Source organism: Hirundo rustica, chromosome 2 (assembly GCF_015227805.2).
Source record: "Hirundo rustica isolate bHirRus1 chromosome 2, bHirRus1.pri.v3, whole genome shotgun sequence".
NCBI lineage: Eukaryota > Metazoa > Chordata > Aves > Passeriformes > Hirundinidae > Hirundo > Hirundo rustica.
Genome location: NC_053451.1, coordinates 78,612,609 through 78,631,989, shown reverse-complemented (window position 1 = coordinate 78,631,989; position 19,381 = coordinate 78,612,609). Strand labels below are relative to the sequence as shown.

The 19,381-nt window shown below is 36.9% G+C and overlaps 1 protein-coding gene across 6 annotated transcripts in view; it reads left to right on the top strand.

Annotated features, from left to right (window-relative positions):
* The window catches only part of STK24 (serine/threonine kinase 24), a 52,482-nt gene that overhangs the window by 9,289 nt on the left and 23,812 nt on the right, over positions 1–19,381 (top strand). For 3 of the 6 annotated variants that reach the window (XM_040055714.2, XM_040055716.1, XM_040055715.2), the window contains exon 2: positions 3,679–3,909. In XM_040055714.2, the coding sequence (XP_039911648.1) occupies positions 3,679–3,909 (231 nt within the window). Of the gene's footprint in view, positions 1–3,678; positions 3,910–15,827; positions 15,966–19,381 lie in introns of those variants that run through there. The other 3 variants (XM_058419348.1, XM_058419349.1, XM_058419350.1) reach the window with 3 other exon arrangements.

The window sequence follows — 19,381 nt, the reverse complement described above, 5'->3', positions numbered from 1 at the left end:
TGAATGTTCCATAATTTGTTTTTGATTTGTTGCAGTATGTATTCTGTGACAAGCTTTGAAAAAAATGTTGTACAGGTAGTGGTAGAGATCTAGTTCTTTATCAAGGTGATTAGCTTTACCCATTTTGCAGCAGATATTGATGTTTAATCTGTGGTGTCTAGCAATATTCGATGTGCTTCATTACATGAAGGTTCTTTTATTAGTTCCCATTATTTTAATATTAGTAGGAATAAACTCTGTGCTTAGTAAAAGTTTGCAAAGAATAGAGTCAGCAAAACCATAGTTACAGTATCTGTGGAAGAAATTTTCTCTATGTAGTTGTGTAGAGAGAATATTTATAAAGCTGTTTGTTTATTTTGTCTCTGTTGGAAGTATTTACAAAACTAAGCACAAACAAATTTGGCAAGAATCCTTTCCAGATGTGATCTTGGAAAAATGAGTGGGAATTGGCCACTCATGTACTTTCAGATTCAAGCAGTTCATTATGTATCTGGAGGCCAGATCTCTCTATTTTTGAAAGACAGGAGGTCATTAAAGAGACCAACTCTAGTTTTTGCGAAAGCGCAGGTTGCCAGTAGTTTAAGGCTCTCACTTCAAACACCTGGTGTTCTGAGAAGAAAACGGAAACCTTCTTACAGAGCAAAAGTATGTTGTTTGGGTTTTTTGAAATGACTGCTACCTCCTGTTGCTCAGAAGAAAATTCAGGAATGACAACCATTACATTTTAGAGGAAAGGAATGAATTTACAAAAATGGTGAACTGGGAAGGAAAGGTTTGTTTGTTTTTTTAATAATTAGTCATTTCACAGGAAAATTCTGAATTAACATTATTATTGATAATGACTTTGATCCCATTAGGTCCTGTTATTATTGAACAATTAGCGTTTCAAAATGGCTGCAAAATTTTGATTATAAAAAAATAAAATAAACAGTTGTTCCCTTCTTCCAGGAACAGTTGTCTTCCTCACTTTTCTGTAATTGTTAATTCTCTTTTATAGTTTTCTTATAAAACTGCCAGCCTAACACCTCAATCCCAAGAGCTTGACACTGTGCAAAAGAAGCTGTGAGGTTCCTGAAAGTCTCTGAAGACTGGTGTTGTGAAGCAAGGGGCTTTAACATAAGATAGTCATAGATTGTTAAGGGGAAAAGGGAAAATAGGAGGTGCATACATACAACAGGCAGAACTTGAAAAAGCTGCTGGCAGGTACCTCTTGCATTGTCTCCATATGAGCAACTGCAGTGCACTGCAGCTGAGCACTGCTGGCTTTTTAGTCTCAGGGAGTGAAACATGGGATTTTTTAGGCAGCTGCAACTGGGTTTGGTTTGTGGCTTACCCAGATGCCTTTGTAATGATGTAATGCTCAGATTCCTGTGGCTAGTGAATGGAGCTAGAAGGCTTGTGTGGATGGATTAGGCGTGCGCAGCTCTCTACAGCACATCATCTCAAATTCCAACACAGAATGTATGAAAGCGTAGACGGATAATTGTTTTCCACAAGGGAAAATATCTGATGCAGGTGTAAAGTTATTTTTATTCATGAAGAGTTCTCAGAGAAGGGTGGTTTGAATATTGACAGCAGAGCATTCTGTGAGGCATGAGGAGAACCAGTAAGCACAATTTGGTTTGTAGTTCTGTGATCTCTTAGAAATTACGTCCCTGGAAATGTCGGTAAGGGTTACTGTGCACCTAACCTGATGACTGTTTGTGGGAAAACATGAAGTGCCCTGGTCTGGTTTCCAAGTGGGAGATGCATATATCTGTGTGTGTATATATATATATATATAGGTATGTTATGTATGTAATATTTAATAGTGTGTAATTGCATGTTGTTCTCATTACATTGAAATTAAAGGAGGAACAAGCTGCTTGTGGTGGCAGGGATGTGGATCTTTTGCTATGTTTCTTTAATGGCAAAAGGGTGATATTACCCCATGCCCTTCTGTTTATTTCCCAAAACTGACTTTGATAAAAGGATGGATCGGTAAGATATAAAGCAGGGGGAATTTCTTGGGGCTGGTGAAGTCTTGCAGTAGGTACACTTGAAGTGCTTTTGCTTTGGGTTGAGCTCACCAATGATGGGTTCCAGGAATGATTATCTGGAAGCTGTGTTGTCTTGTAGCTGACTTTAAAGTACTAGAAGTTGTTGTGTACTCCCAGTTTGTGCCAGGTGATGATAAAATGCTCTGAGAACCGAGTTGGTTTATCTTTGGGTGCAGTCAGTCCCAGCTACCTGGTTCTCAAAACCCCTCTTTCAGCTGTGAAATTTAGATACTTCAGAGAAACTATGTTCTAGGCTATCTTCCTGTTGCAACTGTGTGAGTTATTATGTAATCTTTGAGATGTGAGAGCAGGAAAGTATAGGTGGGGAGGCGCTTTATAAGCTAAATTTAATTGTTAAAGAAAATGTTTCAGTGCTTGTCAATGGTAACCTAGAATTTCTCATTCCCCTCTTCATGCCACTACACAGTTGGGCTGAGTATAAACTGTGGTTTTGTGCTTATTTAGGCATTCTTCTTGTATGAGCCCTTTTCTAGATCAACGATGTATTTTCACTTAGCTAGCATATGTGTCATACTTTTAAAAACACAAACAAGTCTTTTAAAGTATTAGTTTTATTTCTTAAGGACAAGTTTCTAATTAATCCTATCCTGTCTTTCTTCATTTCATGACTATTCTCTCTATTTATGACTTTTCTAGTTTAATCACAGAGTAGTTTGGATTGAAGGAGGCCTTTAAAGGTCATACAGTCCGTCCCCCCTGTAGTTGTAATGTATGTATTTTTTGTTAGCTAGTGAGGCTCCATGCTGTTAGATTAAGAAGGTGTGCTGTGGAATTTACCATCTGTGCACTGAAAGTGAGAAGTCTGAGCAGGAGTAGTGAGCTGAATACTTAATAACAGAGATAAACCAAATGTAGCAGCGTGGTCCACCTAAGACTTACATTTGCATGTTTAGGTGAGCACTCATGGCTTTTATGTAACTGCTCAAATGAAGAAAGCTGGGAACAGGATGTTTTTTAGGAGTGAACGACTTTACTCAACTGAGAGAAGAAAAAGATAAGTAAATCCATGGCATCAGGGAGGAGGAAGCATGGCTATTCATGCAGGTGATCCTTAGTAGGAGAAAATTGAAGAGGATTGTCTGTCACATCAAAATAAGGAAATAGTGCTCTGTTCATTGAAGAGGGTGAAATCCTTAGGAGGATGAGATACAAGAAAAATACAAAAGAGGGATTCTGGAATCTAGGAGGGAACCATTTTCATGAGAAAAAATTAGACAAAAAGCTTACTTTTATTGGTAGTGGTGTGTGATCTATTTGGTTTTAATAAAAAAAACTTGATTCTGGATACTCTTTATTGGCAAAGAAAAATAAATTGAGATAGCAGATTTTCTTTGCCAAATAGGATAAAATCCTGACACACGGACAGTGTTAAAGTTATTCTTTATATACAGCAAAACATAAACCTATGTTTTGCTGTATATATGTGTGCATGTTTGCTATGTTGTATGTGTGCATATAAGGGGTTTAGAAAAAAATGACAATTATGGAGGTAGAAAAAGGTAGCTAGATAAATAGGGATATACAGAATTTGAAGTGTTTGTTCCCTTTAAAAATACCACGTTTTGTTTTAGTGTTATAAATACTGAGTGATTTTTCTCTTTATATTTCTTTTTAACAGACTCTGAAGGCAGATCCAGAAGAACTGTTTACAAAACTGGAGAGAATTGGTAAGGGGTCTTTTGGTGAAGTTTTTAAAGGAATTGACAATCGGACTCAGAAAGTTGTTGCTATAAAAATTATTGACCTAGAAGAAGCAGAAGATGAAATAGAAGACATCCAACAAGAAATCACGGTGTTGAGTCAGTGTGACAGTCCATATGTAACTAAATATTATGGATCCTATTTAAAGGTAAGATACCCACGGATGGTGGCAATTTGATTTTACAAGTAATTCTTTTCCAGTTGTGCCTGTTTTTGTTGGTGAAGTTTGTCAAACTTGGGTTGAAGAAAAATGTATTTTTGTCCTTTCAACTTTGAAGAAAGAGTTGAAAGAGTTACTATATTTTGTGACAGAACTTAATAGGAAAAGAGGCATACCTGTTGCTATTTCTGTACAAAAACCCCTTTAAATAATGAGTTTGTTGAGCTCTGATATGTTTATATTCTCTTAAAATTAGGCTATTTAAATTCAGAAAATTCAACCTAGGTCTGCATTTGAATTATCAAAACATTAAAAGCAATTAGTATCAGCTGTTTTGTGAAGCTTAAAGCCTTGTTCTGAGTGATTTGGAAGTTAAAATCTGAAAGTAAATTATTTTGCATGTTAGATATAGGTGAAGCTAATAATGGAAGGGGTTTCTTTTAACTGTTTTGTGAATCTTTCCCTGTCTTGTTTCCCTTTCCTTCCACAGCCGTATTACTGTTGTCAGGATTCAGTTTGAGGTGTGCCGGATAGTTTGCTCTTTTGTTTAGGTTTTCTTTTTTTGTTATTGTTTTTAATTGGATGGATGTAACAATTTACTACATCTAGAAGGTAGTGGAAATATCTGGAAGCTTTTGGTGTTTATTCCTTGGGCAGACTTTGTTCCTGTCTCAATAGGTCCTTCTTTTATGACAGTGAATGAGAATCTAGATAAGAGATTGTTGTCTTGGCAGAATTTGAAGTTAGAAGTGAGCAGAAAGTAATTCAGTCTGCTTTTGCTTTTGTGGAAGTATTTCTCAGCAAAGACATGAAGGTTCTGAAAGGGGGACCCTGCTTTATCTCTGTATTTCTGAGCTTGCCAGTTAATTTCCAAAGAAATAAGGCCTTTTTTCTGGATCTGGGAGATGCATTATTCAAGTGAGAGACAGTTTTTCCTTTCTTCCTTGTGCTCCAAACCAGTTTGCTTGGATATCTTATCAGTGAAGGGCTTTGGTAATGGTTTTTAGACCTGATAACCTGTTGCCAGAACTGGACTTAGATATCTGTTATGTATAGGTTTGATCTCAGAAGCATCAGAAGGTAGTTAATTGATCGCAGTAAATTGGATAATTTTTTCCTCATGGTTTCTACTAATACTTTTGAAATTACACTGTCAAGGATTGATAGGTAAATGAAGTATAGCAACTACTGTGCCTTCCTGGTCTGTCTGCTCTAAACAGTTGTAGCCCTTCCCTGTGATGTTCTAGTTGTGTGACCTGTCCCATCATGTCTTGGTAATCACAACGAGATCAAAGCCTTGTGACTGCACACAGATCTCAAATTCCTGCTGCTTGTTCCCTATAGTGCCTTCATTGGTGTGCTAGCTCTTCACAGAGGTGTTGAGTGTGTCTGTGTCTCAGTGGGGGAATAATGTCGTAGAGTCCTTTCCTCTTCTCCCACTTTTCCTAGTTCAGAGCTCACTTTACCAGGTTGGCCATTCAGTTGGCAAAGGCTTATGATCTGTTTTGTGAGGTTAGTTCCATCTCTTCCAATCAGCAGAGTCCTAAACCAAACCCTTGTTGCCAGCACCAGTGGTGCAGCTGATTTACTTTGTAAATCCATCTACTTCTCCTCTCGTCATTTACCCAAACTGGCATAATCAAGGGAAAGACTACCTGGGCCTCCAGACCCTTGACCATCATTTCCAGAGCCCTGAAATGGAATGTGATGGTTTCTAGTTACCCTTGGTGTAGTTTGTACCCACTTGAGAAATCAGCAAGGGGTATTAGCTCTTAGGGGGTAAGAAACAGAATATAAGAAAAAGTCTAATTGGAAAACCTCTTACTAGTTTTAAAAATGTATCATTACAATGAGGCTGAGAAAGAAAATCCAGTGTTCAAATTTGAACTAAGTTGTTTTTTGAAGGTGTTATGACAGTGGTTGCTTTTCCTAGTGGGAGGTGAGAGGAGATTGTAGGACTCTGTGCCCTGAATGAGTTTGGCTGGGTCCAAGTGTCAGCAGGGATACTTGTGCGTATTGTTGTGAGGGGGACCCTCTGATACCTTCCACATCCCTTTTTCTGTTCAGTGCAGTAGCCTGTGAGTTTTTCAACTTGTGTCAGCTTTCTAAGGTACTGCACCAATATTGGCTGTGTGTGACTCAGTTACTTTTGCAGTAAGGTACAGCGCTTTCTGTTAGTAGAATATGCAACTACTCATGTACTCATTGCTTCAGTTCTTTGTGAATGTGTATTTGTGAAACACTTGGTACTACAGAACTTTTGGTCTTCAAAACAAAGAGCTCATTCTTTATGCTGTTAAAAATTAATGTGTGGTGGTTATTAGGTGATGCTGAAATGGTAGAATCTTTGCAAAGGAAACATTTTGCAGTTCTATTTGCTTTCTTAAATAAGAGTTAGGTCTTGTTATCAGATAATGTGTCATCACATATATACACACACACAAAAGAGACTATATTAATATTTAAATGAATTGGTTCATATTCTTGGCTAGAACTTTGCTAAGTTTATTTGCTGCAGGTCTCTGTTGTGTTTGGAAGCCAGGACTACCATATGTAGTTCTAAGGGTCTGATCATCTTTTAGCTTTGTTTCTGACAGTACAGATAATCTGTCACTGAGAATGTTCAACACATTAATTTTCCTTGTGTTGGGTGATTAGGAGACATTATTTCTTCTGTGATTGGACAGTTTAGCACTAATTACGAGAAAGATAATAATGTCTTGTCACAGAACAAACTTCTTTGAAGTAAGCAAGTAGAAAAACAGTAGAATCTCAGTTTATATTGCCAGCCACTTCACCAATTATCATCCTCTAGTCCATGCAGCCTCATGCGTATTGACAATGTTTCTGGTGGATGTTGGATAGAAAGAGGTACTGTTTATAGGGAACTCTTAATTTGGTTTTTCTATTAATTATTTTGGCAGACAGATTGAAATTGTTTTTGGAATTGCTGTCCATTCTCTAGGTAGGCAGAATGTTTTGGGTTTGAGATTTTTAATATTTGTTTATTTTTTAATAAACCAAATCATCTGTCTTTGAGAAATCTTTATATTGTTCTTCATTCTGTGCTATTCCACACCTTCGTCCATTAAACTACATGACTTTATATGCCAATGTTTTTGGGAACTTGTTGCTTGAAATTTTAGAAGGCTTGTATAATACTACTGTGCTTGCCTGAGGCCTCTTGCTGTCTTGAGGTGACGGGAGAAGAGCTTGTCAAGCTCTTGGTGCCTACTGCATGATGTATGTGGAAGGAAAGCTTGAAATAACTATTACACTCTGATGAGCTAATGAAAGTTACTTTGTTCTAGTAACTTTTTAAAAACACTGTTTGTTCTACCTAGAATAGTGTGATATACTCAAAAGCCTTGTTAAATTTTATTACTCTGCACTTCTCTGTATATCCTAATTGAATATTTTGGGAATGTGTTTGTTTCATAGCAAATTCTTTTTTCATATCCAGAAACTAAGCCATATCTGTTCATATGAAATATTACTGTTTTAGCACAATGAGTCTTAAATAAGAAGCAGCTTATTGCTTCCCTAAAGCAAGTCTGGCATTACCTCTAGACTTTGTTCTGTTCATCTGTTGGTGGTGGTTTGTGTGCAGTTGCTGTAGTCAGAGTTCATGCAAATAGAGCAAAAGCAATAGTGAAGTGGTATCAGTTTAGGTTGTCATTCTGAAGGTAAATTTATTTGTAGTACACCTTTTTTACAGAAATCAAGATGTATTTATATAAAACAGAAATGAAAATGCCCTTTTCTAAAGCATTGTATCTTTAAATCTTAATGTTCCCATTCTATTGGCAAAAAAGGTCTTTTGTCTACTGTAGGATATAGTAACTTCAGTGTTGCTCTTAAAGTAAATTGCAGTTTCATGGTTTACATAGGTGCAGATATCTACAGGGATTGCCATTCCTTATCTGCCATGGTGTGTTAAAAACTTGTATTAATGTTCCTTGCTGTCTTTCAGCTGAAAGGTTCATCTGTTCCTCTAAGATCTGATTAAATGTTCCAAGGACAGAAAAAGAGTAGTTCTTTTTAGATCCTTATAGAATTATTTAATGGAACTTCTCTGAGTCTATTTCCTACTTTAGATTAACAGCATCCACATTGTTCCTTGTAATGAACTAGGAGTTCTTTCGGTTTTGTTAATTTTTAAAAAATTTTTAATAAATTTAGCTGAAATTTGCTGTCTCTTCTGAATTTTGCTGGAACTTTTAGGAATTATTGCTGTGCTCCTTATCCTAAAACTTTTTCAGTTTAGAAGCTTGTCAGCTCTGCTTTTTGCATCTTATACTGCAATTTTTCAAGAGCTTAATTAGATTTGGTTCTGTGGTTGTTTCTCCTGTCCTTGTTGTTTAAAATCACTTCTCAGGATTCAGATGTCTCTCTGGTAATGTTTCCTCAGTTTTGTTAACAAGTTTAAGTATGGCTTTATAATAACTTAATAATGTTTTTATATTTCTTGATTTTGTCTTACTTAGCAATATATGAGCAAATTAATTTGTGTTTCTATTAAAAACATTGAAGATGAAAGCCCCTTGACTTTTCTGCATATATGTATATAAACATTATATTCAAAGCTTAGGTTCATAAGTGTATATGGTCAAAAGCTGAGATTGCTGTGTTTATATGTATGTATATGTTAAAAATTCTTTCATTTCCTCGTCTTAGACTTCTGTACATATGGATGTAGTGGCAGATTTAATAGAAATAATTTATAAGTAGTTTCATCATCCATTGTAACTAGGTGCAAATGATATCAAATTAATATTGAACTTGTTTTGTAATATGTATTTAAAAAAATATCACTGTATTTTAAAAAATTTTACTGTCTCTAAGCTTGTGTTTCTTCATCCTTCAAATGTATTTTTCTAGCACACTTTGGAGCTTCAGAGAACACTGTCTTTTGAACTGTTTAAATTTATTGACCCAAGAAGAATAACACTTAGAGTATACTTCCCCCTTTATTTCACGCAGACAGCTTCCCATTTTATAATATATTTTAAGAATTCTTTAAAAAAGTTTATAGGAAGCAGTGAGAGAAGGTTCATAAAGGATAGCTGCCAATAATTTTAACTCTAGGCTTTATGTTACGTAAAACCTGTATGGCTTTTTATTTCATGTCTAGGATGTAAGATACCTACTGCTGAAAGTCAAGCTAGTGTTTCTGTAGACAGCAAGAACACAGAAAATAACTTCTGGTTAACTTTTATGAGTGACACAGCTTACCCTAGTAAAAAAACAAAAGTGCTTTTATGAAGTTTAGTTAACTGAACTCTGTTGTACAATGAGTTCTGGCAAATGAACACCAACAGGAACAAAATATAATTTATGAAAAACGGTGATTCTGAAATTAATCTGTGGTTTTATTTTTGGTAATCAGATGAATGTGAGGTTGGTAAACGGTGCTGTGACTGAGCCATGGCAAGTCTTGTGTTGGTTAGGGCTTTGGTATGTGCAGGATCAGTGATACTCAGAATAACACAGCCAGTTCACAGTGGGCTGGAAAACTGCAATGCAGTCAGTAAAGAGCTTCCCAGGAACAGTTTAAGGTTTGGAAAGCCTGTATTCCAGAAGATGACTGAAGTTCAGGCTAGGTTTTGTTTTTTTAGAGAAGGTTGGAAGTGACTCAGTGTGTATATAGGAAAGCACTTCTGTGTTCAAATGCTGATAGTTTAGTGCTTTCTAATCAGTTATGCGGAAATATGACAAGATGTACTTGCTGAGTGGTCAAGATAAGGAAATTTTATCTGATAATTTCATGTACTGTTTAAAGGGATGACAGCTTAAATATTGGAACAGCTTATATGAGGTGGGTTTTATGGCAGTAGCAGGTTTTTTAGGTCGGTATTTGCTGAATTTAAAGAAGCCTGAGCTCAAATGTTTTAGGAGACTCATGAACTTTAATGTGGATGTGTTGAATATTGTAGGTAATGTAACTTGGAATGTGGGTGTTTATGTGGGACTTCAATAAATTTAATGTTCTTTTGCTTTACAGGTTTAACTGGTTTACTTTAACATTTACGAGCATCTCTGAAATTACATACATCTCTGAAATGTATGCTGTGGGTCAGCCAGAAGTTAATGGACTTGGTGCATTCTGTCATCATTTGATATAGCAGGCAGCCTTTGGCAGGTTTCATCATGCTAGTCAGGGTGGGAGATGGAACAGAGATTTTTCCTGCTTAACTTTAAGACTAGAATCCACTGCAACAGGGGCTGTACCTCAGCACAGGGAGAAGTGAAACAAGTGAGTAGTTTCTTGATGATCCGTCATTGTGCTTTGTGCCCAGCCCCACAGCAGCAGCAGCTCGTGCCCTTGCAGACCTGACTTTTACAAGCTACAGTCTCTGAACTTTGGATGGGCATTAGAACCGTAGAGTCATAAAATTGTTAAAGTTGGAGAAGATCTTTTGAGATGAGGCCCAGCCATCAACTTAGCACTACAATGACTGCTGTGTTCGCTGTTAAACTACATGTTCACATTTTCTGAGCACTTTCAGGATTGGTGACTACTGCTTCCCTGGGTACTCTGTTCCAATGCTTTACAACCCTTTCTGTGAAGAAATTTTTCTGTGAAGATATTTCTCTGCCTAGTACAACTTGAGGCTGTTTCCTCTCATTCTGTCACTTGTTACCTGGGAGAAGAGACCGACTCCCACCTTACTGCAGCCTCCTTTCAGGTGCTTGTAGAGAGCTCCCTTGAACCTCCTTTTCTCCCCCACCTCCCCCAGGCAATCATCATGAGACTTGTGCTCCACACCTTTCCCTAGCCCCATGGTCTTTTCCTGGCCTCATTTAGGCAGGATTAAATGAAAAAAGCTGTAACTATCGTTCATTTTTCCTGCTACAATTGCAGCCATGTTGTTGTCATCATTGCATTTTGTGAGGGGTTGAGGCGCTGAAATGCCTTTTTCATTCTCTTGACCCAAGCTAGAAGGAATTGTCTTCACCTGTAGGAATTCCTGCAACTGGAATGAGAGGAAGGGTGGGCCTGCAAATTCTGTTATTGTGACAATGTTGAGAACAAAATGAGGCCCATTTTCCTGTGAGCCAGTGTGTTTTCTGGTATGCTTGTTCTCCTGAACCCCACTAACCCTCGGTTCTTATTAGGCATCCCTAGCCTGCAAAGAAGTTGAATGAGTGTTGTCTTTATTTGCCCATAGTAAATGTGGAGCTGACATCTGTCTGGACTGCTCAGAGGGAGGTAGCAAGAAGGTTTCTCCAGTGGTCCTTATAGGCTCTCAGACCTTGTCAGTCTACAGATTGAGAGAATGAGTAGAAAGCTTCAATTGATAGAGCCCCTTGTAGCCATAGAAAAGACAAAGACAAAAGGATGCCCAAGAACCCATAAACTCTGTTTCTAGAGTCATGTTGTTTTGCTGCCAAGTCCTGTTTTCATATTTAAAATAGTGTGGTCCCTTCTTATTTCAGACGTGTTGGCTTGAACTCTGAACCTTTGTTGCCCATAGTCTTTACTACTTTTGTCTTTCCCTGTAGTCATTTGCTGTGCTCTTAATGAGAAAAAGACCCTTGTTTGCATTGTCTTTATTCAAAGGTACTGTTTTGAATTGTAGTTTTAAAAACTTATTATTCCAGTATTTTCCTTTAGCAGTTGAAGGGATTATTAGCACTTTCTGGAATCTGCATCATATTTCCCTATTTTTTCATATCTGTTGAAAAATCTGCCTAGTAAACAATGGTGACTTCAAGAACTTTGCTGTTCATAATTTTTGCTTTTTATGGCTAAGTAATTCATACTGTACAAATATATCATGGTTGGGAAGCATCACCTAGTATATCTCAAAGAAAACTGAGAGTCTGTAGTAACTGTATTTTGTGTAAGTACTTAACTGTATCATGTTATTCTGATCTTGTTTTAAATAAAAAATTAGAAAGCTTAATGTAAAATACCATTTATTGGAAGTAATATGTTTGTGTTTTTCTTGTGATGGCCTTAAAAGATGCCCCTGTACTACTGTGATTGCTGGTCTCTGTATGGTGTGTGTGTAATTTCACATCTCAGTACCTGCTTTTAGGCAGATCTAGCATGTACGAAAAATAGGCAGCAGCAGTATCTTGTTCCCCATCCTGCATACGTGTTCCTGCCATTTAACTTGTGTTGGATCTGTTGGCTGCATCTTGACTTGGTTGACCTGGGAAAAAAAGTTTTCTCAATGTCTTCTCCCGTCCCTACCAAAAACAACCTGGCTCTTGGGAAGAGCAAACCCCAAACACTAACAGATCAGCCAGTTCTGACTTGTGTCTTCAGAACTGCTAGGTCAGATGCAAAAAAAGTATAAATAAAAAAATGATAGACTCAGGTGGCCTAAAAACTGGGAGGTGGGGGGAGAGAAAAGTACCACAGTTTTTGGTAATGACTTACTTCTTGATTAGCTGTAACACAAAGCCCTGTGTTTAGTTTGACCACACAGATCAGGATGATGTAGCATTGCTTTCTAACCGTGTGTAATCTTGTGTCAAATGTCCTTCTGTAACTTGTGCGTTAACTGCTACACTTCTTGCTGCAGGTCTCTGAAATAATTAAAATGAGAATATTAATGTGGCAGTGATGTGCAAGCTTGTTGCTGCAAAGGGGAGGTGCAACTCTGCCTTGCAGGTGGCCACAGGGGTTGTTGGACCTTACAGTGAAGTAGTTCAGGGGACTAATTACCTCTTTAATTAATATTTTTGAATCTTTTGTCTTGAGGATTAGAACATTGTAGACTGATGGTTCACATTAGTCTAAAGTTTTATGCAAGTGCACTGCCAATACATTGTTTATGGAGCTTCTTCCGTCAGCTAGCAGTAGAGCTGAAAAAAGAATGTGTGTATGTATTTATGCCCAGGCTTGGGTGCAATAGTTTTGTGGGCTGGTTCCCCCCACCTTTTTTTTTTTTTTTTTTTTTTTTTTTTTTCCTCAGATAGACTTCCTAGCACAAAACTTTTCATCTAGAATGTGATTATTCCTGTCATCAGGTGGCTGCCAGTCTATTGATCTGATGTTCTCGTGAACCTCTAAAACATTTTGGTTGAAAACTTCTTTACCTACATCCATCATAATCTGGTTCTCTTACATAGTTAGTATGTTTTTGTTGCATCTTGAATATGAATGTTAGGTGGTCTGTATTACTCAGTTAACTTTCTTTTACTTTAGTATACTTTGGCATTTATACAGCTTTTTGGGTCAAATTACTTATTCTAAGTGTCCTTGTACTCTGTATGTACACAATGGTATAAAAGCAGAAGAGTCGTATTCTTTGCACTTAAGGGACATTATGGCATGTTGCAAAACATGTTAGTAAGCATTTTTAAATGGCTGAATGTTGAACTTTCAGAAACTATTATTTGGAAAAAGTTGGTTCGACTCAGAAATACTGAACTTCAAAAGGAAAGTTTCCCAGTGAATAGGTTTAAAGACTGTAGTACTAAAACATTTCAGTTTTTGCATTGAGTAGCTAGTGTTTTAAAACAAATTCTTAAGGTTCTTTCATTATATTATTACATTCAAAGCTGTTGCATAACAGTTGGGGTCAAAATGATCATTTGAAGGTACTGAGCTTTCTCCCTTTCTGCTTCCTTCAACAGTTCCTTGAAACAGAACAAAACAAAAACATAAAAGAGGAAGGGAGAATGGAAATTATTTATGTGAATAGAAGGTGTTTTTACCAGTAATTAGAGTCAGGGTAAAATTTGTAAAGACTAAAAGTGGAAAATAATAAGGGGTTTCCAGAAAAATTGTGTGGTTTTGGGACTGGAATGACGAACTTGACAGAAATCTGACTTGAAGATCCCAAGCTATTGTATGGTTGATATATGTGTACAATGCCATTAGTAGTAAGAGTTTTGAGGAAGGATTGGCCTATGTGTGTTCTGTAAAGGGAATAGGGGAATTTAAGAGCATGTGAATGCAAAAGGGGTTAGGGGTATAGCTTGATAGGCTGCAGAGCACGGATGCAGAAGATGTTGGAAGTTGTGTTAAGTGGTAAAAGAAAGCGATTAAACCGATAAATGGATTGATATCTGGGCTAAGAAGAAAATCTGATTTGTAACTTTCATTTTGAATTTAATTTATTTTAATGGGTAAACAGGAACAGAGGTAAGCGTTAGAGCAGTTGTATTTTTGGACAATGGAGAGGGTGGTGTTCTTGTGCCTCACGTTTGCTGTTGGAATTTTGTTTCTGGTATAGAGCAGGGAGTAATTATAAACCCCCTGAGTCTTCTTGATGTGAACTACTCCAGTGAAGATTTAAGATACACAGGTGTAGGGTGACATTTTGGTGGGGGGGAAATTGCTAATCTCAGTATTCATTGGCTGAACGTTTCTTTTGTTAGTTCTGCTTTAGATATAATGCAGTTTATCTGAGATAAAGAATTCTGTGAACTAACGCTAATTTACTTTTGGTTCCAGTTTCTTGATTTACTTGATTTAGCTTCCAATTTTCTGTTTTGGGACCTTGTACAGTTCATCAATAGCCAGTATCACTCAGTAAAATTCAGTTCCATTTGGAGCTTTGATTATGAGTTACATTTTTGTGTTACTTGCCTTCCTGGTGACTATTTATAAGAGGTGAGTAGATGGTCTGTTGGGATTGTCACAGGACCATGTAAGTCACTCATTAATCTTTGTATGTCTCTGTAAGGTGACTTCCTGGGAAGAGATTTACCCCAGTTAGCAGTTAGATTTTTTTTCCCCCCATGAGACAATGGCTTGGTAGATATGGTTATGAAGTACTCATTTACCTGGTGGACAGGGAAGGATGAATCTTGTCAGTGCCACTGAGAATAAAAAAATGTAATAGTTAAAACGCTGTAAGGGTCAGGATTTTTCAGTTTTCCAACACTGTGTTATGAAGCAAGGAAAGGGAAAGTGGCTGTTAGCAGGTGGGAAGAAGAATATGGTTTTGTGTACACTTAGTATTCCAAAGTAATGGTTACCATTCCTTTATGAAGTGAAATGGGTGCTGTTCTTCTGTTGTTGTGCAAGCTTCTTGAATTTACTATCTAGGAGCTGGTTTTGCAGCCAATTCAAGAAATATATGTCTATATCTGTCAACTGTGCTTCTCCTGTAATATACTTTGGTAGAAGTTACAGATCCGGATTGCCCACTAGTTTGCAGCTCTGGGAAATCAATTGCTTAATATGACATGCCTAGGCTTGTGACAGCTGGGCTGTAAAGAATAATTTCTATGGTGGAAGGGCATGTGCCCAGGAAATGTGCCAAGGAGGCTGTGAATATGGACACTGTTAGAGATGACTCACATTAGGAAAAACATGGAGCTCGTGGCTTTAGCATGTTGGCGTGCAAACACAAAAGTCTGCTAAATGCTCTGCAGAAGGAATCTTTTATCAGCACAGTGACAGAACATTCATTGTTGTGGGGTTTTTTTTGCAAGCAAGTGGCTCTACAAGCTCTGCTATAACTAGCTTATGGCAAAAAGGATGCATTTAAAGATTAATTGTATACTGATGTGGTGATTGCAAGAGGTAACTGTTGAAGAGTGTCTACTGCATTAGATAGTAGAATTGACTAGTATATGTGTCGAGGAATTAAAATGTGACTTTTTTTCTTGAGGCATGAAGAAGGCAGGAGTTTCAGAGCATTGGAGAATGATTCCAAAGGCAAAGTTTCGGTTTTTTTACATGTATACATGCATAAAATACTATATACTGAGGTGGTTCTGCTTAGTCTGAAGTGTCATATTACCTGTGGTTTTCATGGACTTCAGAGTCCAAACTGGAATGGGCAGTTCTTCTCTTAGTTTCTGTTCTGCATTGGCTACCCAGCAGATGCCTTTATTTTTTCCTTTGTGGTTGAACATGTTAGATGGCTGACAAACCTTGATGAAAGGACATAAATGAGCCACATGCAAAACCACAATGATTTCTTTGATTGCAGGGACCTTTTGGCCAGCTTGCAGTAAGGACTTGTGTTTAGAAGAGAACCTTTGGGCTCATCCGTTTCTCCCTCCCCTCAAAGGGATGGCAGCCCCAGGACAGCTAGCATTCATCCTGACGCCAAGAGACTTCAAAGGAGGTAAGCGCCTCAGAAACGCTCCCCAGACAAAATACTTGTCAGTCCTGCGCCCCAGCGTGGTAATATTCTTTACTACAGCGTTGCCATCATTCATGGCTCCTTTGTGACAATTTTTTGAGAACTTTAGGGGGCCTCATCAGCTGGTTGCAGCCCTGTTAAGATTCACAAAGTTGTCCTTTGCTGTCGATTTGCTTAAGAATGTGCCCCCAGTGGAAGGGAAAAAGACATGATACACTTCTGGAGTATAACTCAGACATATGCTCCCCTCATTCCCTTAGGTTTTTATTTTCATATTTTGGATGAGGTCCAAATGAGGTTTTCTCAATTCTTGTTCCTTAAAGTTGGAGGAAGAAAAAAAAAAGAAACCAAAACCAAATGCTGTTTACTTCACACAGTTTTAAACCCATTTTTAAAATAGATTTCTGAATTAGCTCTTTATATCCAGATGATTTCCACGTAACTCTTTGTGTGTTTGAATTTCTAGTGAGCATTATTCCAGAAAAGTTCTGTAGAAGTAAATTGGTGCATTTTATTCTCCTTGAGGGAAATATCTCCTTAGGATTATTTTTTCCATATTAGAGATGCTACCTACATGAAACACAGCCTTCCAAATGCTTATGGAAAAGCAATTTAGTAGACAAAGCAATTTAAAATAAACAGAAACTTACTTTGATGTAATAACTTTAAACCCAAAATGCTCATGGTGGCTTTTATAAATCTATTGTTTTGTAAAAGCAGATTTTCAGGAGTGATATTGATCCCTTCTCCACCTAATTTAGGTGAATTGTATGAATACTCAGCTCGAGGTCTTTCTTCTCACATTCTTATTCCAGTACATAATATATATAATATATATTTTATATATGTGTAATACATATTATTATATATTCCAGTATATTCTTATTATATGAAAACTAAGAATATGACTGGGGTCGTATGGAAGAACCTTTGAGAGGTTTTTGCTGTGTTGGAGTGTTTTTTTGTGGGTTGGTTTTATGGGTTTGTTTGTTTGTTTGTTGTTGGTTGGTTGGTTGGTTTTTTTGGTAGGAATATTTGGGCATGTAATAGACCTTTAGTAAAGATGCTCGTATCTTTGCTGAACAGCTACATTTTTTTTTCTAAGGGTGTGGATTTGGAGAGTCTATTTGGCACTGAGACCATTTAAACTTTAGTATATTTAAATATACTGAGATGGTAAAGAAGTGGATTGTCCTGGAAAATAATATTCTGCCTAATTCTACCTTTACATGTGTGGAAACAAAGGCAACTTTTCTTTCCCTCATTTGATCTGCCTTTTACTGTCAGTGAAAGTGGAGGTGGTTGTGTTTGGGGTTTTTTGGGGGGGGGGAGTAGTTTGTTTGTTTGTTTGTTTTTGTGTTTTTTGTTTCTTTTTTTTGTGTGTATGTTGGCTTCTTTTTGGACAGAGCACATATTTTTAAATAAATTTGGTCTTATGCCTGCTTCTCTAGAAATTCAGCAGGGAAGAGTAGAAACAGTACTGAGAATTGCTGGACTGCTTTCTAGTCTAAAAGTGTCTGTTAATGGACATCTCTTCTGGTAAAATGAGAGACCTAGCTATAGATAAGAAGTGTTATATTATTTGAAGGCTCTGGAATTCGTAAAATACTTTAAAAATTCCTTATAAAGGTAAATCTCCCCTATTATCAGTTTTTCCTAGACAAAGCTGATATTTGAAGCAAACATTCTTTCTCTTTGGAGCCTTTCATTCTCTTTGAAGCTTTTCAAATTGATAGAACTACCCAATCGTTTAGGAAGCAAAATAGATTTTAACTGTTTTCTTTAGTAGTATATGAGATGATCTACTTCAGAATGGCAAAATTTTTAGCCATACTTTCTTGATTAACAGATTATCTTAATCTGTATTTCTTACCATCTGCTTTTGCTCCTCTTATACCTCGAAATTCCAAGGTGGTATATTAATTTGCAAGGTTAAAGTTAACTAATTCATGGCATCTGTTGGTGTTTCAGTAGTTTTTCATTTTTCTAAGAAAACAGGACTTGAAGGCTGCTCTAAAGCATGGATTGTTAATTGTGTCAGGATTGGGAGGGAGAGGACAATTCATCCAGAGGATGTCTTTGGTGGCATACCTGTGTGAGTGTAGTGTTGTTATAAAACAGTTTCTCTTGTCCTTTGAAACCAGCAGTTGTCTTTCCATGCCATCTGACTTTCAAGTGCTTTGAAACAAATGTCTTTAGAAAATACTAGAATTTGGTTTTACTTAATGAAATCGGTAATAGCATAAGCAAATAGCTTTCAAATAATGCACCAATCTATACAATTACATGTTGTAGCAGTAGGAACTAGATGGAAAAACATTAGCAGACGATTAGGTTGTCAAAGAAAAGCTGAAGTGAAGGATTAGGTGCACTGTGGAACTCTGTGCTTCATGGGTAGTGTTGGAAAAATGGTAGTATTCTTATTCCTTCTTAACGAAGCTAAAATTTTTCTGTTCTTGCAAACATGGAGAAAAAATACAGTGTTTACTGAGATTGCCTTCAAAATAAACTATACTGTCTTAGAAAGATGATATGAATTAGCATAGAAAGATTTTTTTTCTGACTTTGTTTTCTGCAAAGACAATTCCAAAAAAGTTTTGTAACATTATAGCCTTTCTTGAAACTTTAACAGCTGTAGGACTTGAATTTTGGAGTAATAGGATTGATTTGTCCATTTGTAGTGGAAAGGACTTTATTTACTTCTTACACTAACAGAATTGAGTACCTATAATGTTCAAATTTTTAGAAACTTAATGTGAGTATCTGACTTTCAGCATCCTGTGTGTTCTATCCTTTGTCAAATCCTTGCTGTCTGCTGAAAGAGTTATTCTACAACATTGAGCAATCAGACTGGTACCTGGACAGGCTGCTTGAAGTTCAGTGTGTGTTGCTTACCTTCTGTCCCTTTCCAAGGACTGTGTACTGAAAAGAATGGAATGAAGGGGCAGAAGGTGATAAATACTATCTCATTCTGCACTGTTAACATATAGCAGCATTGGATGTAGCTCTGAATAGGTTTAAATTGAGCCAAAAATATGTAGAGTGTGGTGTGTGTGTGTATATGTGTGTGTAACATTTATAATTAGTCAAAAAATGACAAGAATTGAGGCCATGAATTTTATTCCTTAGCAAAATTGTTAATTTGCTGAATAACAGTAATAGTCACCTTGTGCTTGCTCCTGAAGAGCTCCATTTTGGCAGTTGGTATCTGTTTTAATAATAATCTGTGTGTCTACAAATTGAACAGTCAGCTATTGGAAAGCTTACAAATCCTGATTAATTTCAAGGATGTAATGGCAATACATCAACTCATAGGTGTCCTCTCTCTAAAGCATTAAATAATTATTTTCTTGTGTGTGTATTATTTTTTATGATAGGACAAGCTCCAGGGCAAGGAC